We start from the raw sequence: 23,880 nt of genomic DNA, 5'->3' as shown, positions 1-23,880 counted from the left end.
CCAGGCTGAACAGCCCCAACTTTCTCAGCCTGTCTTCATACGGGAGGTGCTCCAGTTCCCTAATCATCCTCGTGGCCTCCTCTGGACTTGTTCCAACAGTTCCATGTCCTTTTTATGTTGAGGAGACCAGAACTGCACACAATACTCCAAGTGAGTTCTCAGAAGAGCAGAGTAGAGGGGCAGGATCACCTCCTTTGACCTGCTGGTCATGCTCCTTTTGATGCAGCCCAGGATACGGTTGGCTTTCTGGGCTGTGAGTGCACACTGCTGGCTCATGTTCATTTTCTCATTGACTAACACCCCCAAGTCCTTCTCCGCAGGACTACCATGAATTTCCTTTTTGCCCAACCTGTAGCTGTGCCTGGGATTGCTCCCACCCAGGTGTAGGACCTTGCACTTGTCATGGTTAAACTTCATAAGGTTGGCATCAGCCCACCTCACAAGTGTGTCAAGGTCCCTCTGAATGGCATTCCTTCCCTCCAGCGCATCAACAGAACCACACAGCTTGGTGTCATCGGCAAACTTGCTGAGGGCACACTCAATCCCACTGTTCATGTCACCAACAAAGATGTTAAACAAGACCGGTCCCAACACCGATCCCTGAGGGACACCACTCGTTACTGATCTCCAGCCGGACATTGAACCGTTGACCACAACTCTTTGCGTGCGACCATCCAGCCAGTTCTTTATCCACGGAGTGGCCCACCTATCAAATTGATGACACTCCAATTTAGAGACAAGGATGTCATGTGGGACAGTGTCGAACGATTTGCACAAGTCCAGGTAGATGACATCAACTGCTCCACCCCTGTCCATCACTTTTGTAGCCCCATCATAGAAGGCCACCAAATTGGTCAGGCAGGATTTTCCCTAGTAAAGCCATGCTGGCTGTCACCAAGCACATTTCTCTTTTTCATGTGCTCTAGCATGCCTTCCAAGAGAATCTGCTCCCAGATTTTGCCAGGCACAGAGGTGAGACTGACTGGTCTGTAATTCCCTGGGTCATCCATTTTCCCCTTCTTGAAAATGGGGGTTATATTTCCCTTTTTCCAGTCATCAGGAACTTCACCTGACTGCCATGATTTTTCAAATATGATGGCCAGTGGTCTAGGTTTTCACAGTCCCTGCATCCCCCTTCCAAGACTTGGGTGCTGCGGTCAGAGCCTTTGCCAGTGAAGACTGAGGCAAAGAAGCCATTCAGAACCTCAGCCTTCTCCAAGTCCTGTGTAGCCAGTTCTCCTGAGAGTTTCCGGAGGGGGCCTACATTGTCCTTAGTTTGTTTTTTAGCCGCTACATACCTATAAAATCCCTTCCTTTTATCTTTAACATCCCTTGCCAAGTTTAGCTCCAATTGGGCCTTAGCTTTTCTAACTTGGTCCCTAACTAACCGGACAACATCCCTGTATTCATCCTAGGCCACCTGTCCTTGCTTCCACCTTTTATAAGCCTCTTTTTTTCCTGTGAATTTTTCTCAGCAGCTCCTTATCCATCCAAGGAGGTCTCCTGGCCCTCCTGCTGCACTTCCTTCTAGTCGGGATGCAACACTCCTGAGCTTGTAGCAGGTGATCCTTGAATGTTAACCAAGAGTCTTGGGCCCCCTTGCCCTCTAGGGCTATATCCCATGGAACCTTGCTAAGCAGGTTCCTGAAGAGGCCGAAGTCTGCTCTCTTGAAGTCCAGGGCAGTGAGCTTGCTGCATGCTCTTCTCACTGTCCTGAGGACCTCAAATTCGACTTTCTCGTGATCACTGCATCCAAGACTTCCCTGGAGAGTCACATTTCCAAGGAGCCCTTCTCTGTTGGTGAGCACGAGGTCAAGCAGGGCACCTCTCCTCGTCGGCTCCTCTGTTATTTGCAGAAGAAAATTGCCTTCCACACAATTGAGGAACCTCCTGGATTGCTTGTGCCGGCTGTACCGTTGCCCCAACAGATGTCAGGGTGGTTGAAGTCCCCCATGAGAACAAGGGCCTGTGAGCGTGAGGCTTTTCCTATTTGTCTGTATTTGTCCTACTTGTCTGTAGAATTCTTCATCCACAGGTTCCTCTTGATCAGGCGGTCTGTAACATATCCCCACAGTAATGTGTCCCATCACTGATTTCCCCTTAACCCTGACCCACAAACTTTCTGTTAACTGATCACCTGTCCCCAGACAGAGTTCCATACTCTCCAGCCTATCCCTAACATAAAGGGCAACTCCCCCTCCCCTCCTACCGGGCCTGTCTTTTCTAAAAAGCCTATAACCTTCCATTCCAACACTCCAGTCAAAGGAGCCATCCCACCATGTTTCGGTGATGCCTATTATATCATAGCCCTGTAGATGTGCCCACATCTCTAATTCCTCTTGTTTTTTCCCCATGCTACGGGCATTTGTATAGAGGCATCTGATCTGAGCTCCAAATGAAGCTGGCTCAGTGGCTGGAGCGGCTAGAATATCACTATATTGCTCAGAGTATTTATTGTAGGTGCTGGCAACTGACTGGGTATGTTGGGATGGAATGATGCTCCCCTCCCCCAACACAACTAATTTAAAGCATTCTTTTTTATTTCCACTGCAGTAGTGACTCCCACAAAGGGAATCCAGTTTGTTCTCCTTTTCACCATCACTTTGGGAAGAAAATAAGTTCACCAGCTTCACTCAAGTTACTCAACTGAAATAAATCGTGTAACAACATGGGATGAATCTGGCACATACAGATTTCCCATCATCATTTATTACTGAAAATTATTAGTCAATAGAAATATTAAATCATGTAACCAGTAGTATAAAAATCATTCAGCATGTTAAAGGACTGAATCTCCTTTTCTTTTAGATGCTCTCTCCACTATGCTTTGCTGTGCCATTCCTTTGAGTCCCTAACGGATGCTATGTTGGCTTCAGCTGGATGACAACTGCATAATAAAAGTTGTTTGTTGGAACAGATTATTATGCTGTATCTTAGAGCCAGGGGCCAACTACTTTTAAAAGTTTTCAAGAAATCCATCAATTATACCGATTGTAAAGTGTCCATGTATTATGCATTAAACATCATTTCACCACCTTCATAAAAAAGGCCCCAGTCACCCCTTTCTGCCAGTAGTGTTACTCAGAGAGAGTGTGTAAATACTCTGATACTTTCATGCAACCTGTTTATGTTAATTTTCAGGTCTGTGCCAAAGTTCATGAAAAGGATGAAAGTCCCTGACTACAAGGACAAGAATGTCTTTGGTGTGCCTCTGATAGTTCACGTCCAGAGAACAGGACAGCCTCTTCCCCAGAGCATACAACAAGCTCTACGCTACTTACGGAGCAACTGTCTGGATCAGGTACAAACATTACTCCAGGGACTTGGTTGATTTTTTCTGAAAAGCCACCCTAAGCAAGCAATGGTGAACCTTTTTGTATGTGGTACCAGAGTTATTTGAAGGTTGTTACACATCATGTTGGACCCAGATCTCCTCTAGTGATTTAATACTTGATGCCAATACTAATGGTTTTGAATTTTGAGATTTGTATCCAGCTTATCTGTTGAATTCATGCACCTGTAACAGTCTTGCTGATTTGTATGCTGTAGCCTAGCTCAAAGAATGACATGAGATCTTCATGTCTATTGAATCAGACCTGGGAGGAGGTCAGGACTCTCAGCTTCTACCCATATATCTACGCTGCTTATGCTTGACTGTTGCCACTGAGGGTTAACTACATTTGACATTTCACAAGATATGGTACAAAAGGTTTTATTTACTTAGCAAAGAAAGAAACGTCCAAGAATAGAGAGCAAACTCAGCAAAATATTCAAAGTATTCTGTTGACAAAGTCAGATGCATCCAGATAGAGTCAGGTCAGCAAGGGTTCAATGCCAAAACCATTATGGTACATTTCCTTTTATAGTGTGCTTAGCTGAAACAAGCCAGGAGGGAGACCCTCATACTCAAAGTATTTCAGATTTTTTTATTGCCTTTAGCTATAGAACAGGGAAATTCTGATCATATTTTTACTGTTCTTCCCCTAAGGATGAGGGTATGTATCCTCACAAACATAGAACTGGAAGAAACCCCCTAGAAGATTCTATTCAGTCCTCTGTTATTTTTGACCTCATATCATATGACCTCTTCCATAACTGCTTTTAGATAGTTGGAAGTACAAAAGGAGCAACTTGCATTTACTCCACAGACTTTGCTGCGTTCTGTAGCTCTGAGCACACAAAAAAGGTAGGAATAGCAGGTTCTGAATCTTTCCATTTTATGATAACCGTTCTGGTTGTTGTTCAGGTTGGTTTGTTGGGTGACAGTCATCTTCCCAAAATGAAAGTCTAAAAATTAGTGTAAAAACTAAATGACTTGCTGTGAATCACAGCCATGTCCCTTTACAGCCAGTGGGGAAGACACTGATCCTTTCTATCATGTCGCTCTGTAAAGAGATCTTGTAATGTTCAGACCTTGACATCTAACTCTGGGGTGTCAAAAGTGAGGTGAGATACGTTCTTTTGATAGGAGCTAAATGGTGGGATGAGTAGGCTATTGGAATTGTATTAATAGGGGATGGAAGGGGAAGACGCATAGAGACAACTTGAAGCAGTAATTCAATAGCTAACATGCCTGGTTATCACTGTCATAATCTGGAATCAGTTTGTATACTGAGCCTGGAAACCGAATGTAGGAGGAAAAGTGATGCAGTAAGCCTGGAATCAGTGATGGAACTGGAGGAGGAGATACAGGATCAGAAGATGTTGGGATAGGGAGGGACTCATGAGCTAAGAAGCAGAACAAGAAGAAAGAGAGAGCAGATAACAGGGGGAGAAAGTAGAAAGGAGAGTAAAACTGAAGAGAAAGAAAAAGCTCATCAGAGATTTGAGGCAGTCAAATGTCTGTTTCAAGAGGGCAGCTTTACTTGCTGGGAATCATCATAGCTATGTGAAGGACCATTTCAACTCAGCTTGAGTTTCCACTGAGAGTGGAATTGAAAAAATGCTGAATAGAAAATGAAGGAAGAGAAGTACAGATTGGGACCATTTAAAATATCTTTCCACCAAAAACCTTTCTAGGCCAAAACCCTCCCGGCAATTTAGCTTCTTCACTTTACAGTCACTCCTGTTTCTTCCATTTAATTCAGTCTCCTAATGCCCAGCCAGAGGTCTGGGCAGCCTCCGGTTTCCGCCAGCGTCTTGTTTATGTGTCTTTTCCATGGACTGCAGAAGGCAGTCTAGAGTCCTCAACAGACACCAGAGCTTCTACCACAGGCACTTGTTTAAAGCTAAGGTTGCTCTAAATTACTGTAAGGTCTGGCTCCTGGCCCTGAAATATCTAAGAGTGTACGGGGAGCCTCACCGTTATTTGTAGGATATATTATTCAGTTTCCACTTGTGAAACAGAAACTGTGTTGCCTTTTTTGACTGCATCCTTATTTCTGTTACACACCAAAGGGCTACTTGCAGGGCAAATGATGCACAGTGTGAGGGTAATAAAGAAACTGAGCCAGACTAATGTCTGATAAATCACTAGATTTATAGTCCCATTTTATTTACAGAATGAGTCTGTAATATTGCAAAACAGAGCCTAAACCATCTTTTTTCTATGAAGTGAAGAAATGTCCTCTTTTGATTATAATTTTCTCCAAGAAAAAGGGAAATTGGAGTTTGGATAATTACCATTAAACAGAGATTGAAATTAGCAGACTCATGTGCAGCAGGAGATTGCACAGGTGAGATTTGACATCTGACCTCTTGAATCAGATTTAGCTAGAAGGCTTTTAAGGTTCCTTATACCAGCAAGGACACTTTCCATCAAAAGAAGAGAACTGAGCCTCTGCTCTGACATTTATCTACCACATGCCAAAACTGTTTTATTTTGTTTTTTTTTCTTTGTAGAATTAGCATCTGTCCTGCATCTTCAGCACACAAGAAAGAGAGAAAGGGAAAGGGAAAACCAGATTAAAAGAGCTGGATGCACTTTCTTATATTCTTTTATCATAAAAAAGAGCAGAGCTTCACTTGTGAACAGAAATATAGTACACTAGTAGATGTACACAGGGCACACTCCTATTCTCTACTTCCTACACATAAATCTAGCTCACAAGTGGTGCTAAATTCATCGATAAGAAGACAGAAGAAAAGTAGCCTCCCAGCCAGTCTGGTGTAGCAGTTGTTTGCCATACAAGTAAATGCATTCCCTCACAGAGCTCCAGAGTGTGTGATTTATGTAATTAGTGTCATATATGTCTGAGTTAAGAAAAGTCCTAAATATAGGTGAGCAGCTGAGAGGTGTTTTAGGAAGGAGGGTCCTGTCTGAAGTCTGTGCTGGCAGAAGTAAGGGAAAAAGGCCAGAAGACATCATTTTCTTGCCTTCACACATTTTTCTTGGTGGACTCTGCCACACAGAAAGCTAAACTGACCACCAGTGAGTCAGCAGGCAGAGACAAACAGAAGTCTGTAAATCCAAACCTGAAATGTGCTTTTTTCTTAGGTCTTTCTCAATATTTCAACTTTTCCCCTGCAAAACCGAGGGAAAGTAGTACTAACACTTCCCAAATGAAACACTGCAAACCCTTTTGGGAATAAATAACGTGGCTGAGGCTCAGGAATTCGCCCCGGGGGAATTCCACTGGTGAGAAGGACGTAAAAGGGCAGCACTGCCTTGAAGGCATAATTTGAAGAATTACAGCTTCCTTTAGAGTAGAAAGCAAACAGGATAAAAACGTATCTTAGTGACACAGCACAAGTAATCTCCTTTATGGCCCCTGCTTTCAAATTGGGGTTTTCAGTGGGATTTGGGGGAACTGTTGTAAGCAGAGAGCATGAAGGTGAAAACATAGATTTGGTCTTGATTGTAAAGCTCTACCAGGATGTGCTAGTCTTTTGCCACAGCATTTGTTACTTAGCTGAGCATAATATTTTCTTGTTAGTCTTCAAAATATATACCCAAACAAACATGAGGAACCAGATTCTCAGCTGGAGTAAATCAACAGACAGTCACCCAAGCCAAGCAAGCCACATTGATTTGTATCAGCTGAGCATCTTGCTTAAACTATTTAGGCAGCAGGGAAACCACATGCACTCTGAACTCTCTCTAGGATAGGATACAGAGCAGTGACATTATTAACTCCTGCACTCTTACCATGAGAGTATGCGTTTGCCTACAAGACTTGTGGACAAGTCATGACCACCGTATTTGTACTTTTTCCATGTTGTGCCTAGAGGAAAATAAGTAACCCAACCTTTGGTCATGATCAGAGTTCCCTGCAGTGGATTTTATATAGAGAAATATTCTTTAAGTAAGTTTTTTTTACTCAGTTCAACTTTGTGCCTTTTCAGGTGGGTCTGTTTCGAAAATCCGGAGTGAAATCCCGAATCCAGGCACTACGCCAGATGAATGAGAACTCACCAGAAAATGTCAGCTATGAAGACCAGTCAGCATATGATGTGGCAGACATGGTAAAGCAGTTTTTCAGAGACTTGCCAGAACCTCTCCTCACAAGTAAGCTAGGAGAGACTTTTCTACACATCTACCAATGTAAGTTTCAATATTTTAATTATTAAAAAAAATAGGAAATATTATATACTATATAAAAATATACTGTAAATAATTCTGGTATGTTAACACTGTGTGGGTTTCTTTCTACTTACCTTGGAGATGCATAAAAGAACCTCTCTGCACTCAAAATCTTTAAGAGATTTTTAGAACCAACTAAACATTTTGATATCAAAATACTAACAATTTTCATGGAAAGACAGCATTCAAATGTTGAGAAGATTTGAAACTATCAGCCTTGCAATCAGAAAGAAGCCACAAGGACAGGATGCCATGCACATGTCTCTGGAGCTCAGACTGTCTTTTCATCAATTTTTCAGGATACAGGGGAGGACCTTAAAAGGCTAGGTGGATTTGGCAGATAAATAAATGGTTAGAACAGTGGTGTCATAGTCAGGGGTTTGGGTATCTAGAACATGGGACTCAATTTGGGAACCCAGGTCTACTGGAGGCTGGTGGAGCTGCTTCGACAAAAAGGGGGAAGAGTGGTTTTGGTAGGAGTCTTGCCAGGCTGTTCAGGAAAGCTTTAAACTCGATGTGTTGAGGGAGAGAGACATTATTCCATCCCAACACTCCCAGTCAGTTGCCAGCACCTATAATAAATGCTTGGAGCAATGTAGACATACTCCAGCCACTCCAGCTAATGAGCTGGCTTCATTTGGAGCTCAGTTCAGATACCCATAGTATGGAAAACAAACAAGAGGAATTAGAGATGTGTGCAGGTCTAGGGGGATATGATATAGGAGGCATCACAGAAACATGGTGGGATGGCTCCCATGACAGGAATGTTAGAATGGAATGTTACAGGCTCTTTAGAAAAAATAGGCCTGGCAGATGGGGAGGGGAAGTTGCTATTTATGTTAGAGATAGGCTGGAGAGTATAGAACTCTCTCTGGGGACAGGTGAGCAGTCAATAGAGAGTTTGTGGGTCAGGGTTAAAGGGAGAACAGCTAGCGGAGACATTACTGTGGGGATCTGTTACAGACTGCCTGATCAAAAGGACTCTGTAGATTAAGTGCTCTATAGACAGATAGGAACAGCCTCACGCTCACAGGCACTTGTTCTCATGGGGAACTTCAACCACCCTGACATCTGTTGGGGTGATGGTATGACCCGGCAGAAGCAATCCAGGAGGTTCCTCAATTGTGTGGAAGGCAATTTTCTTCTGCAAATAACAGAGGAGCCGACGAGGAGAGGTGCCCTGCTTGACCTCGTGCTCACCAACAGAGAAGGGCTCCTTGGAAATGTGACTCTCCAGGGAAGTCTTGGATGCAGTGATCACGAGAAGGTCAAATTTGAGGTCCTCAAGACAGTGAGAAGAGCATGCAGTAAGCTCACTGCCTTGGACTTCAAGAGAGCCTCTTCAGGAACCTGCTTAGTAAGGTTCCATGAGATATAGCCCTAAAGGACAGGGGGGCCCAAGACTCTTGGTTGATATTCAAGGATCACCTGCTACAAGCTCAGGAGTGTTGCATCCCGACTAGAAGGAAGTGCAGCAGGAGGGCCAGGAGACCTCCTTGGATGGATAAGGAGCTGCTGAGAAAAATTCACAGGAAAAAAAGAGGCTTATAAAATGTGGAAGCAAGGACAGGTGGCCTGGGATGAATACAGGGATGCTGTTCAGGAAGCCAGGAACCAGGTTAGGAAAGCTAAAGCCCAGTTAGAATTAGTCTTGGCTAGGGATGTGAAAGATAACAGGAAAGGATTCTGTAATTACACTGCAATTAAAAGACAGACAATGTGGGCCCTCTTTGGAAGCTATCAGGAGAACTGGCTACACAGGACTTGGAGAAGGCTGAGGTTCTGAATGGCTTCTTTGCATCAGTCTTCTCTGGCAAATTCTCTGACCACACCACCCAAGTCTTAGAAGGCAGACACAGGGACTGTGAGAATGAAGACCTTGGACCCACTGTAAAAGAGGATCTCGTTCGAGACCATCTTAAGAACCTGAACATGCACAAGTCCATGGGACCTGATGGAATCCATCCGCGGGTCCTGAAGGAGCTGGCAAAGTTGCTAAGCCACTGGCCATCATACTTGAAAAATCATGGCAGACAGGTAAAGTTCCCCACAACTGGAAAAAGGGAAATATAACCCCCATTTTCAAGAAGGAGAAAATGGATGACCCGGGGAATTACAGACCAGTCAGTCTCACCTCTGTGCCGGGCAAAATCTGGGAGCAGATTCTTTTGGAAGGCATGCAAAGGGACATGAAAAAGAGAAATGTGCTTGGTGACAGCCAGCATGGCTTCACTAAAGGGAAATCCTGCCTGACCAATTTGGTAGCCTTCTATGACGGGGCTACAAAAGTGATGGGCAGGGGTGGAGCAGTTGACGTCATCTACCTGGACTTGTGCAAAGCATTTAACACTGTCACACATGACATCCTTGTCTCTAAATTGGAGAGATATCAATTTGATAGGTGGGCCACTCCGTGGATAAAGAACCGGCTGGATGGATGCACTCAAAGAGTTGTGGTCAATGGCTCAGTGTCCAGCTGGGGACCGGTGATGTCCCTCAGGGATTGGTGTTGGGACCAGTCTTGTTCAACATCTTTGTCGTTGACGTGGACAATGGAATTGAGTGCACCCTCAGCAAGTTTGCCGATGACACCAAGCTGTGTGGTTCTGTTGATATGCTGGAGGGAAGGAATGCCATCCTGAGGGACCTTGACATACTTGTGAGGGGTCTGATGCCAACCTTATGAAGTTTAACCATGCCAAGTGCAAGGTCCTACACCTGGGTGGGAGCAATCCCAGGCACAGCTACAGGTTGGGCAGAGAAGAGATTCAGAGCAGCCCTGTGGAGAAGGACTTGGGGGTGTTGGTCAATGAGAAAATGAACATGAGCCATCTTCAGTGTGCACTCACAGCCCAGAAAGCCAGCTGTATCCTGGGCTGCATCAAAAGGAGTGTGACCAGCAGGTCAAAGGAGGTGATCCTGCCCCTCTATTCTGCTCTCAGTGAGAACTCGATTGGAGTATTGTGTGCAGTTCTGGTGCCCTCAACATAAAAAGGACATGGAACTGTTGGAACAAGTCCAGAGGAGGGCCACGAGGGTGATCAGGTGACTGGAGTACCTCCCATATGAAGACAGGCTGAGAAAGTTGGGGCTGTTCAGCCTGGAGAAGAGAAGGCTGCGTGGAGACCTCATAGCAGCCTTCCAGTATCTGAAGGGGCCCTATAGGGATGCTGGGGGGGGACTCTTCGTCAGGGGCTATAGTGACAGGACAAGGGGTAATGCGTTAAAACTTAAACAGGGGAAGTTTAGATTGGATATAAGGAAGAAGTTCTTTACTGTGAGGGTGGTGAGGAACTGGAATGGGTTGCCCAGGGAGGTTGTAAATGTTCCATGCCTGGCAGTGTTCAACGCCAGTTTGGATGAAGCCTTGGGTGACATGGTTTAGTGTGAGGTGTCCCTGCCCATGGCAGGGGGGTTGGAACTTGATGATTTTAAGGTCCTTTCCAACCCTAACTATTCTATGATTCTATGACATAAAAAATGCAAAGACTCAAGTTTTTGACAGATTTCTTTAAACTGTGGGCCTATTTCATAGAATCTTAGTACAGTTTGGGTTGGAAGGGACTTTCAGGGCTCATCTGATCCAACCCCCTTGTAATGAGCAGGGACATCATCAGTTAGATCAGGTTGCCCATAACCACGACCAGCCTGCCCTTGAATGTCTATGAATGGCATATCTACCACCTCACTGGGCAACAGACATGCAGGCATCTCAATATAAGCAAGTCTTCTGGGCATGGATAATTGTTATTTGACCATAAGAACACATGCCTTTGCAGTCCTTTTACTTGCCATGACTTTCAGTTATTTAGCTTTTCATTATAGTCAGTAATGCCTACATGCAAGAAACAAGCTGCCTTCATTTAGCTTTTATGTAAGGATCTCATAGAGAAAATAAAACCAGTGGATTTCTTTGTTTCAGTATGAGCAGCCTCCAGCAAGAACTGCAGCTCAAATGTATCAAAATGATGAAAATCCCTGTAGATCAGGAAATTACTGTGTATCTTTTCTCCAGACTTGAGAGAGAAATAAACAGTGAGGAAAATACTGAGAGACCAGAGGAATTAGTTTTTCCTGACAGTGTCCATTATGAAGGTCAGTCAGCCAGTGCACTGTCAGATACAGAACAGCATACCCAGCCAGCTTAAGCCAAATAATTGGATGCACTAAGGAGAAGTGTGTCTAGTATTTTCACTTGCAGACATTTCAGCTGCCAAAACAATAGAAAGCCATTTTTAAACACTGTATAATCCCAGTGCTAAAGAATTTATGTTACTTCCTTTGCCTTCCTTTACTGTAAAAATCTGTCTTGTGGCACAGAGTCACTAATGTATTTAACATAACAGTGTCTTGCAGCTGGTAGAGAAATGCTGTGATCCTGCATGTGAGAGGCAGCACTGCAAATAAATTCAGTGGACTTGTTTATATAAGACATCTTGGGACAGAAGTGCAGATTTGGCACCTAGTTCTGGAACATCATTTCCCCCTCTTCTTTCCTGATTACAAGTTGCAGCTCTTGGTTGTCTATGCGTACATTGATAAGCTTATTCAGAAAGGCAACAGCAACACTTAGCAATAATAAAATGGCAATCACAATTGTTTCTATAGTGAAGAGGCCAAGGAGAAGATTATCCACTAGAAGGACAAGTTCTACATGTCCTTGGAAACAAATAACTTTCAGACTATTGTTTGATGAAAATTGGAAATGTCCTATCTTGGCACAGGAGGGACTGCAGGTAAACTACCCCCTTGCCAAAGGAAGAGAAATGTGGCAAATCTCAATGTCCCTGGTAGTGGGGAACTCCCCAGGTCCGATTGAGGACCCTGGCATTAGAATTCACAACAGCCATGAGGCTGAATGCTAAAAGGGTGAAACATCACTATCAGCCAACAGAAAAATGTAAATAGTGGCACAGGTGGACTGTAATCCTATGTGGTACTGCAGTAGGAAGTCTGAAGAACTCTTTTTACATTGACTGGGGGTGGGGGGAACTGTCAGGAGAGATTTTCTTCAACTGTACCAGTACTTTAAAATATTTCAGGTAGACTTGAGGATGAGTCGAACATGGGAGTCTAATCCAACATGGGAACAGGAAAAGATGAGCTCCGTAGACACTGAAGACAAATGTTTGGATTAAGAATTAGTAGTGGGTTTTTTTCCATGCAACCAACAACAAACATATTTTTCTGTTTTAGATAGTACTGGCAAAACTCACAGAAAGAAAAATGTTGAAAATTGCTGGGATACCAATTGTATTTCATAATGTCTGCAATTAAATAAATCTGTAGCTGGGAGTTTTTCTTCCCTTTCATCCAGTTTGAATAATTATTAATGTAAAGTTAGGATTTTTCCTCTCTTGTGGTATTGGCAAGGGATTTCTGATCTTCTGGGGTGCACTAAAGATCTTTTTTATATAACCAGAATGGCTTGATTTGCTGTAACACAGAGGCTTGGGGATGAGATGACTCATGCAGTAATCTATATGGCATAGCATTGGTGAAACATTTTCCACTTCCCTAAAACTCCCAGTTGCCTAATGTTTACCTATGACTTGAAGTCAGGCCCACTAGTACACAGTGCAGGTGAGGGAGTACCAGGAGATTATAGAGGGAGAAGAGACATGTTGCATGGATTTAGCAAGGGCTCTTCTGACTTCTCAGAAAGACCTGGCCTTGTCACTTCTAGAAAATTGGAAGCACTGGACTGTGCTCAGTTTGTCATTTGTGTCTGAAAGCTTTTAAAATAAAGTGCTTGTCCAAGGCTAGCAGGCAGAGCTTAAAAGCTGGCTGTTCCCTGTACTGTAAATCTGCTTTTGTTCTTCTGTTCGATTATATAGAGCATATGTAATACCCAGAGGAGGGCTCCAAGTCTAAACTGAAAATCTTTGGTAGTTTCAGAAATGGATCTGTCTGAAATGCTATTTAAGCATATCCACTGCTTCTTTCATTAAACTCTTTTATGGTTTAGGACACAAGTATAAGTATTTTCCTGAAGACTTTTGAACTGTCTTCCCAGGGGAAAAAATAACTTGAAAAATACTGTAAGTACTGAGTACTGCTCTCCCTTCATAAACTTTAAATGAAGTTCAGTCTCTTTTTGGGAGAACAGCCTCTCAAACGAACAGTAAATGTCATACACTGGCTATCTGAGCTGTGCTTGGTAGAGGAGCAAGTACCATGGCCTTACAGCAATCATCTCATCTTTTCCCCTTGGTCCCCTGTCATCTGCCTCTTCAGAGAGCCATTCCCAGAGTGTGAATGCCTGTGCTAACTCAGTCTTGTTCCTGGATCTTTATCTGATCTTACAATTGACCTGCTGAACATCACTTGCTTTCCTCAGACGTCCCCAAGGAGCAGCGGCTGCAGGCAGTGCAGGCAGCCATCATGCTGATGTCTGATGAGAACCGGGAGGTTCTGCAGACTCTGCTGTGCTTCCTGAGCGATGTCACCTCTGTGGAGGAGAACCAGATGACTCCTATGAACATAGCTGTTTGTCTGGCCCCTTCCCTCTTCCATCTCAATATAGTGAAGAAAGAAAGCTCACCAAGGTAAGTTTCTTCTCAACGCTAACACAAAGTGATGCTTCCAGTGTTTCTCAGGATATGCAGAATAACATTTTCCAAAGCATCTGCTTTCCAGCACATTACACAGGGCATGGCTTCAGTGAGAGGGAAAAGCCTGTGCTGCAGAGCCAGAAGTACACTTGTACATGCACAGAACATGTTTTCTCAAGCCCGCAGGCATTTCTGGCTGTCTGTTGTGGATATGCAGTGCCTGCGTTCCATGCAGAGTGTCAGTGGGGTGCTAGTGAGTTTTGCATGAGTACTGTTGGCTTCTGTGAAGGGAAAGGGCCTTATTTTGCTCTGGTTGAAGCCAAAGAGTGACCATGTTTTAAAGGATTTTAATATGCAGATTTTCAGTGAGTGATCTTACGCTCTGCATTTTCTGGCTATGTTCCACCACTTGGGGAAACAGAATTTTTTTCAGGCAACATCAAGATGGCATGTAACATGGTGAGTGAAGACTGAACAAGGCATAGACCCCACAAAATATTAGTGATCCCAACTTGATGTCCCTCCTGACTTTTCCTCCCCATCACTTCTGGTTCAGAATACACTGGGATTCTTGGCCATGTACATGTATAACCAGTGCCTGAGCAAGCTCTTTAAGCAGTAACAATGTAAACCAATGTACATCATGTCTGTTAGAAATCTATTTCAAAATGTACAGCACCTAATGCAGGACATGCATAACCTTTCCTGCTTTTACCTTTAGCTCAACAATATTTATGTAAACATTTTTCCTTTAAAAAGTCCAACAGTCTGAGCAGTCTGTGATAAATGAAAACTAAAGATAGGCTTTTCTCTCTGATGTTCTGAACATCCTGCTGCTGTTTGCTTTCATAATAAAAAGATTCAGCCCTTTTTACCTGAGACACTGAATTCAATTACAGAGTCATACAGAAAAAATATGCAACAGGGAAGCCAGATCAGAAGGACCTCAGTGAAAACCTGGCAGCTACTCAGGGACTTGCTCACATGATAATGGAATGCAACAAACTTTTTGAGGTGAGTGGGAGACTCAAACGGCATTATTCATGGCCACATAATGCAGCATCCTTTGAAGTATTTATGTTTATGCTTACATTTTCTGTCTTTTACTAGCTCAGAGATTGACGGTGCCTCTCTTATTTGTAAACTTGCTTCATCTAAAGTTTTATCTCATTTCTGACTGTTCCCTTCCAAGACATAGCTATTGAAAATGCAAGGTGGCAGTTTTCAACCCAGATGACGGAACTAGGAAGTTTTAGTCTAATTAAAATAAAAATCTGCCGATTTAATATTTAATTTTATTATTATGCTTTAACATCTTAATTGAAACTTATTTGTCTCAAAAGGAAGAGCTGATACAGTTTATTTCTGTGTCATGTAATAAAATCGCATAGGGAGATGCAGTCATTCCTGCACCTACTTGCACTGTAGGTGGAGGAAAGATAATACTCATATCTCCCTTCCCCAGAAGCACAGGATAAAATTTATGGGGTCTAGAGGAGTAACACGGGTGTATTGACATAGAGCTGAACTGTCTAATATGGTCCTGCATGACTAGTGGTATTCTAAGCCATGGACTGTGGCATTATACTGCTTTCTCATCTTGCATAAGAAGCAGACAGAAATAGGTATCCATTTTATAGGTCATAGCTTACTGCAATTGGATGCTGAATGGTCCATTATCCTTTAAACACATTGCCTTAAGGAAAAGTTCTCAGTATAAGAACTTCCCTGTGTGTTTTCCCTCCCTTCTGTGGCACAGGTCCCACATGAGATGGTCACCCAGTCCCGAAACTCCTATGTAGATGCAGAAGTACATTCTCCTACCCTGGACGAGCTTGGGAAACAAGTGGATGAGGAAGGAGGGAACTATCAGACGTACCTGGAAAGTCTCATGCAGAATCTCCAGAAAGAAGCAAAAGAGAAATTCAAAGGATGGGTCACATGTTCCAGTATAGAGAACACAGAACTTGCCTACAAAAAGGTAATTTGGGGAGACGTGGAAGAAGCAATAAAGAAACCAAAACAAAATATATCCTAGCTACATGACACCCTGACTTGTCGCATGACTAAATACATATCCTTCTGTCTGGTGAGGCATAGGATTTTTTTGAAAGGACTACCAAAAGCAATCTAAATTGTAAGGTAAGTGATTCAAGTATGAGGTTCCAGGAAAAGGCACACAAATCAAGCTGAAATCTCCAAAATGGTTAAAGTGATGCAGCAAATAACCCAACCAGAGAACTAGCTGAGACTAAACAGCAAATAACATTGCCTGAGTAAGCTCTTTGGCTATCTCCTGTTGTTTGCCAGGAGTTTGGAGAACACAGCAGAACACAGATATTAAAAAAGCTCTTCAGGCTGTCCACTGCTTTACTTAGCCAGGCGAGCCACATGACCAGTTTTATCCCTGATCCTCTTATCCATTTTTCCAATGGGTTTTTGATATCTCCAACTTTTAACAAAATTTCTGAAGTTGCTCCTGGTTCCATCACTTTTGCAGGGGAAGCCAGACCACTGCGATCAGGAGGAGAGTGCTGCAGGATCCCTGCAGACAGTGGAGTTCAGGGCTAGTAGAAATGCAGTGGCAAAACAGAGACTGGCAAAACAGAGATCTGCAAAACAGCAGCAGCTAGAGAAAGGAGAGGATAGACTGGGGTGGGTGACTCTAATTACTATGGGGAAGAACACTGGAAAGAGTGTATAATCTAGATGGTGAGGGGGCAGGAGGCAGAATTACCCTGTTTGTGTAATGCAGCCCCTATGTTAAGGCAAAGAAATTGCAGTTACTCTGGTTTGTAGCCAGCTTCTGTGGGTGATGTCTCCAGTGAGGGACTGCAGGAGGCTGGGGAGGGACTAGCAGGGCTTAGGTGGGACTAGGATGCGAGAGAGGGGAGGGAGTGAATAGGGGCATGCACAGGTCTGGCATGTGAGAATACAGAAGGGATTGGGAGCCCCTCATTCTCTGGGGCAAGAGGACTGGGGAACTCTGGGAGCTCTGGGGAGAAGGAATTATAACAACAAAATAATTTGAGGTGCAAGGTGGGTTTCTAGGGACACAGTCCTGGGCCTGTGGAAGGCTCTGGAGGTTTCTGGATTACTGGATTGATATGAGAGCACTCACATTGATATACGAGGATGCTAGGTAGGGAGGGCATGGAAAATCAGGGCTTGCAAGATGTAGTGCTTACAATTAACTTGTTTGCTGCCTGAAATCTGACCTCTAAAACCATGCAGAAAAGCTCTTTTGTGTGGAATTCAGGATGTTCACCTCATTCATAGCCCAGCACTTTGTGCTCCCCTTACTGCTTGCTATGGAGGTATAACAAGTAAGAGGAACCATGAGCTAGGAAGGATTTGCAAGCAGTTTGTGGGTTGTGTCTTCGAATGTCATTTTACCAATATCTCCCTTGCAGCTATTTTGAGGAGCAAATATATGTGTACCTGACACAAAACTGAATCAGCATATGTTCTACTCTTCCATCAATTAACGGGGAGGGTTAATGGATCCACAGTCCTAACTGGTGCATCAGATTTCCCAAGGTGGTAGCTTTACTCCAGCCCAAGGTTTCAGTCTTTTATTTCTTTTTACTTCTGCATACATTTTCTGTATTAACTTGGGATGCTTGGGGTCGAAAAAATGCCTGTCACACAAGAAATAATACCCACTGGTACTGTGGGAACTGTTCCTGGTATACACTGGTGTGAAAACAGAAATCTGACTTCAGTTTTCCATTCAGGACTAGTATGCAGGTGTTTTCACATACAGCAAAGCAGCAGCAATAGCAATAATAGTAATGATTAGCAGGGAAATAGGCATGCTAATAGCTTAAGTCAGACACGTATATCAAGACTTTGTCCTCAGTTATCTTCTTCTGAACATAGGCATATCATTCATGGGGGTTTATATTCTTTCTTGCTTTACTCCAGGTTGGAGATGGGAACCCACTAAGGCTTTGGAAAGCCTCAGTGGAAGTTGAAGCCCCCCCATCAGTTGTTCTGAACAGAGTGCTGAGAGAACGTCACCTCTGGGATGAGGACTTCCTGCAGTGGAAGGTGGTTGAGAGCCTGGACAAGCAGACAGAAGTTTACCAGTACGTTTTGAATAGCATGGCTCCTCATCCTGTCCGAGACTTTGTTGTTCTAAGGTGAGCTAAAGGACAGTTCTTCAGTACCTTTGCTTCCTGCAGTGCATACAAGGAAGATTCAGTCTAATCTCAGCCTTTGCATCTGTATAATGGTGCTTTGAGAACTCTACTCTGGACAGCTGTTTTGATTTATCAGACTGAATTAGACTTGTTCACCTAGAGCATGCTGACCTTTCCTCTGATATAACTTGAGCAGCACATACTCCTGAGGCTATAAATATAATTTCTTCCTTAGAACAGATGTCTGATAATAGCTGCTGTTCTCTTCTAGCTTTGTTTGTTGTCAGAACAGAGCAAATAGAACCCAATTGGTTTTTACACTGCTTTTGCCATTCCCTGGGGAATGTCTGATGTAGAAGAGCCAAATGTTTAGTAGGGAAGATAGTAATGTTTGTAAGCTAAAGTGATTATTCTGTAGCTATATATGTTGTTATTTTAGATTTGCAGTTGGAGTCTTTGTAGACCAAGAAATGCTAACCCATAAAAATAGTAATGTGGAAATAAGCAAAGAAAGGCAGAAGATATGTATTCTGACTGTATTCCAGGGGATCACATCTCTCAAATGTGTAGTTGTGTACCAATATCCCAAATTCAGTCCCAGTTCTGCTGTTGTCTGTCTGCCTGTACAGAACAGACCAAAAAAATCCTCTTTTGCACCTTCTGCCTTTGAAATCCTGGTCCTTTGCTTGCTTGGAGCTATTGTGGAGCTGCTAACATATTTCACTTACAGGGTCAGTTCTGCAGTTATTTATTTCAGGATTTGTGCATTCCTGTTCCTTGTCCTGCTTTCTTTGATTAAAGGGATGCACCAGAGAATTACAAAGCAGTTTTGACAAAGGAAATAGTACAGTCAGTCAGAATTGTATTAGAGGTAACGATTGAAGGAAAAAGATGAGCCCAATAAAATATGATAGTACATCCCTTTTATGAACATCACTGTTCTCTTAGAGAACGACAACATGCAGATATTGTCGGTATAAGGGAAGAATTATTGGCACTCTTAGGGAAAGATTTTTAAAATGTTTTCTGTAAGTTCTTTATAATGTTAAAACCCCAGTCCTCCCATTGCTTTATTTTCTTTGCCTTCCCACAGTATACTGGACTAAATAAATTATTTTATAGTTAATTTTTTTATATAATATTATTGACTTAAATCAGTGATAAATTGGCACTGAGATTGTCTGGGACTGGCAGGGAGGTTTTGATGACCGTAATTCTGTCCTCTTATTTGCCACTTATTTCACACTATTAGGTTTCACTTTGGTTTGTGTTCTTTAAAGACCTGCTGTGCAGTCACACCGCTTAAAGAAAAATCTTGCCATCGAGTTCTCATTCTTTTCACTAACCTAGGCAGAAGGACCCCCAAGGACTGAAATATGTATCATAAAACAGGATCCTGATGGGTTTTTAAAGGCTAAAAGCAGCTGTCAGGCAGATCTGTCAGATTCTGTTGTTTATCTCTTTTGATTTATACCATTAAGTCTACAGCAAGGTTTGACAACAATATCGCAGTCAGTTTGATACCTCATGATTGGTGGGAAGTGGGCAATGAAATTACAATGCATCTCTGGGGACATGAATAAATATATTTTAACAGACAGCAATTTTCTCCTTCCCAAACAAAGTTCTGGATGTAAAAGGATAAATTTAGTTGTTATTTTATTCTTTCAGTTCTATAGTCATAACAAGGGGATTAGGCTCCCTCAAGAATACTGATGGTAAGAGGACAGGGCAACATTTCATATGCCTGGGAGCTGACACTCTCAGCTGTCCTTCAGAGGCATTGCTTTTCATTAAAGATTCCTCAAATGCTTAAGGTACATTAACTATCATGTCATCAGTCTGAGTTAGGTACCATGCCCGTTTTTACTACTGTAAAACAGAGCAGTAGAAACTGTCTTAAATCTATATAACCAGGGTTAGGATTCATAAGTCTTTTGCAGTGTCTGGGTTACAATTTATCACTTCATAAATGGTTCAAGTAAGTGCTGCCCTGTTACCAAAATAATACAGTCATATCTAAGCCCTGTGTAGGCATTCACAGTAGATGGTTCAGCATTTCACAGTAGAGCTGAGGAGTGATTTTTCTACTTTCCATGTGTTTCATCTGCGAAGATAGCTTATAGTTTTTGTTAACGCACAGACACATGTAAAAGCTTCTGAAGTTTTAGAATAAATATCTTCCTTCTTGAATAACAGCTCAGTTTCATGTATGAAAAATGCAGAATGTTAAAATTATCTCCCGAAGTCCAAACTTCACCAGTTCTTGAAAGCAGCTTACCTACTAAAATATGATACTTCCCAAGGTAGTGTTAATCCCCATCTCAGAGAGTCCATGGCAAGATGATGCACATTACACAGCACCACAGTGGGAATTTCTCACTTCTTCCGACAGCATAGGAAAGCATAGACCTATCCTATGAGGCTGGAGGCAGATGACAAAAATGTGAGACAGCAGAATATGTAGAGAATGCTTACAGAACAACTGAAAAATGCACCATCAGAGGATTGGACTGGATATTAGGAAAAATTTGTTTACCAAATGGGTGGTCAGGCATTGGAACAGGCTGCCCAGGGAAGTGGTGGAGTCACAAACCCTGGAAGCATTCAGAAGCTGTATAGATGAGTCCCTCAGTGACATGGTTTAGTGGTGGACTCGGCAGTCTTGGGGTAAAGGTTGGATTTGATGATCTTAAAAGGCTTTTCCAACCTAGTTGATTCTATGATTCTCTTGCAGCCTAGGTCTCCTGAGCTTGGTGGAAAACTTCTGCAGCATGTAAGGCTAGAAATTTGGAAGAAGGAAAAATTTAAAAGACATTTTGATTTTTTAATTTAGGTGCCCTTGAAGCATGTTGTGGGAGTTTCAGAAGTGAGCTGTAGAGAGCATTTCTGCTGTGCTAAGCTGTATTTGTTTATAAGTCTGCACAGGTGCAGTGCAACATTTCAGCCTTTGCCGGATGCCTTATGCTCACTCTATCTACTTTCCAAAACTTCTGTCTGTCTGTAAAAAGCCCTCTAAGACATAATGGTTGCAAAATGCTCATGTGGAGAAACAAAACTTCTCCATGTGGAGTCTGCAGCAACAGATAGTTGCTATTCACATAATGGTCAGACTCACAGCTTTGAAACATGAAGCTCTGCTGGGGACTCCTAGATAGTCCGGTGGCACTGCAGGCACAACAAGGATAGGCAGGAAGTAAACTGTAACTTTCCTTCTGGTTCTTACTTTTGTGCCCAAAAGTTTCATTACTAAAGTGATTCCATCTTGAATGTGTTGCTGCAGGACATGGAGGACAGATTTGCCAAAGGGGATGTGCATGCTGGTTGCCGTCTCTGTGGAGCATGAAGAGGCTCCTCTTATGGGAGCTGTGCGAGCCATCGTGATGGACTCTCAGTATTTGATAGAGCCATGTGGTTCAGGAAAAGCTAGGCTAACACACATCTGCAGAATTGACCTAAAGTAAGTATCCCACCTGCAAAAAGCACAGGTCCATTCAGCGGGGCAAAAACCTCCAGCTCAGGGAGGGGAGGTGTGGGGAACAGAGGACATGGTCAATGTAGCTTTCCTGCTTTGGAGTCTTCCTGCAGTCTTTTCTATCCACTAAGCTCTTTTCTCTGTTCAGCATGTACAGCTGTTACAATGTGACACAACAATAAAATCTGCTTATTTGATTACTGCAAGGGAGAGCTTCATAATACACTTACAGTGACAAGTATGTAGAGTTCCCACCATTACCACTGGAAGGGGGGAGTACGAAGCATAGCAAGCCTGTTCCTGTGGGCATATTTCTTGAGTACTTGAGTTTCTCAATAATTCTGTTTCCATTTCTTCAGAGGGCATTCCCCAGAGTGGTACAACAAAGGCTTTGGACATCTGTGCGCAGCAGAAGTTGCCAGGATCAGAAACTCATTTCAGCCTCTGATTGCCGAGGGACCAGAAACAAAAATCTGAGGGATTGTTCTTGGGAGCATGTGAGCGTAAATCGGGGTCTGGCAGGAACAGGAGTACTGAAAGCAAAGGTCTTATTTAAGCTGCAGAAATCTGACCAGACCTGGATCTGTACAAAGCCAAAAGAGAAATTTTATAGGAAAGTTCTTTTATTCTGGAGACTTCATCTCCCCCTGCCACATCCCTTCTATATTAATTTCTATTATTGAAGTAAACATTTCTTCAGAGAGCTTTTATCATTAGTACTTTAAAATCAGACTATTGCCATTACTTGTGTGTCACATAACTCTGGTATTTAAAGGCTTCCAAGAAGCATATTTTAATTGTAAATAAGATATGTACAGTGTGTATATATTTATCTATATTATATCTATATATATGTATATGTATAAATTAATTATTTTGTATATAACTCAGTGCAAATCACTTGCATCAGCTGGACCTTAAGTGAATCTGTCACTTGTTTCTTAGTGTGTCACTGCTACATAAGCTGTGTTTGCTATTATCACAGGACTACCAGGCATAATCCGTGTGATAACAGAAATGCCTGTTCTCAAATACGTTCCGTGTTTGCGTATGCTGTGAGAAGGTACCTAGAAATAGATGTAGGAAGAATTAAAAGAACTAAGGAAGTAGGAGGTTACTGTACGTTAAAAAATAATGAGGAGTGGATCAGTTTCACCAAATAAATTATGTGGAAATGTAACTGAGATAGTAGACATTTTGAAGACTGTTTATATTCAGCTGCAGAATTGTGACTGTTAGTACAAGTTGTTGTAAACTTACCTGTTGCCTTAATTATAATAATGGTATATCTGCCGCTTGAGAACCTCACTATGTGCAGCATTCAAAGTAACTGCTGATTCTTTGTACAAGATAATGCTGTGTGTACTGAGGTGTCTGGAATCAGACTGGTAAGTTATTAAGCTATAAATCTTTTTCTTTCTCTTTAGCCTTTTGTCTAAGTTCTGAGTGTTTCTGTGTTGTCCTTTCCTTCTCCCATAGAGAGGCTAATTGTAAGGAGCTCCAAAGCAGATTTTCTGTATCCAGTGGACACAAAGACAGGCAGATGAACACCATTCCTTTTAATATTCTTCGTATACAAATAGCTAAACTTTTTTTTAAGCTTTTAAACACATCTTGGAGATTTAAAAGACTAAATGCAGACTATATTTGGAAAGATTGCTTTTATAGTAACAGCAAGCATTTTCGTATTATAATGCACTGATCTGCATGATCCTGCTTCTGTAGGCATTGGTGGGAGCAGGATTAGCCCCTGACAATGGAGCCATTTTAGCCTATTTGTAATTTCATTTTCAGGGACCTGTTATTTTGCTAATGGAACAATGCTTTAAAAGTAATAATAATAATTTGCTGATGTTATCTTTGGAGCAGGGTTTCATTTCATTTTTAACTAACCTATGACCAAAAACTATATTACATCTATGAGTCAATAAGAATGTATAAGCCTGTTAATACTGTTGTTCATTAATCACAGTTGTTCACTTTTACTTTATTTATTGCTGCATAAACCAGCTGAGTCATTTATAGCCAGTGTTTTAGCACAGTCCTTCCAACAAAATCCACTCAGATTTAATATGAGGTCAATTAAGCAGGATACATTTCCTACATGAAGCTACAGATTTTGTAAACTAGGCAGTCTCTTCAAAACCAGTGCTTTGAATCTGCCCCTGGAATGCAGGCTGTCGG

The 23,880-nt window shown here is 42.5% G+C and overlaps 1 protein-coding gene across 4 annotated transcripts in view; it reads left to right on the top strand.

The window, feature by feature from the left end:
• Window positions 1-23,686, top strand: part of STARD13 (StAR related lipid transfer domain containing 13) — a 253,710-nt gene extending 230,024 nt beyond the window's left edge. For all 4 annotated transcript variants that reach the window (XM_034059954.1, XM_013128670.3, XM_005147615.3 and 1 more), the window contains 8 exons: window positions 3,142-3,301; window positions 7,285-7,483; window positions 13,863-14,070; window positions 14,976-15,090; window positions 15,836-16,057; window positions 18,004-18,221; window positions 21,505-21,681; window positions 22,056-23,686. In XM_034059954.1, the coding sequence (XP_033915845.1) occupies window positions 3,142-3,301; window positions 7,285-7,483; window positions 13,863-14,070; window positions 14,976-15,090; window positions 15,836-16,057; window positions 18,004-18,221; window positions 21,505-21,681; window positions 22,056-22,173 (1,417 nt within the window). In that variant the 3' untranslated portion in view covers window positions 22,174-23,686. The remainder of the gene's footprint in view (window positions 1-3,141; window positions 3,302-7,284; window positions 7,484-13,862; window positions 14,071-14,975; window positions 15,091-15,835; window positions 16,058-18,003; window positions 18,222-21,504; window positions 21,682-22,055) is intronic.
• The last annotated feature ends 194 nt before the right edge of the window (window positions 23,687-23,880 follow it).

The sequence above is a fragment of the Melopsittacus undulatus genome, chromosome 2 (genome assembly GCF_012275295.1).
Source record: "Melopsittacus undulatus isolate bMelUnd1 chromosome 2, bMelUnd1.mat.Z, whole genome shotgun sequence".
NCBI lineage: Eukaryota > Metazoa > Chordata > Aves > Psittaciformes > Psittaculidae > Melopsittacus > Melopsittacus undulatus.
The sequence above is the reverse complement of the archived record's forward strand: the minus strand, read 5'-3'. Positions and strand labels throughout refer to the sequence as shown.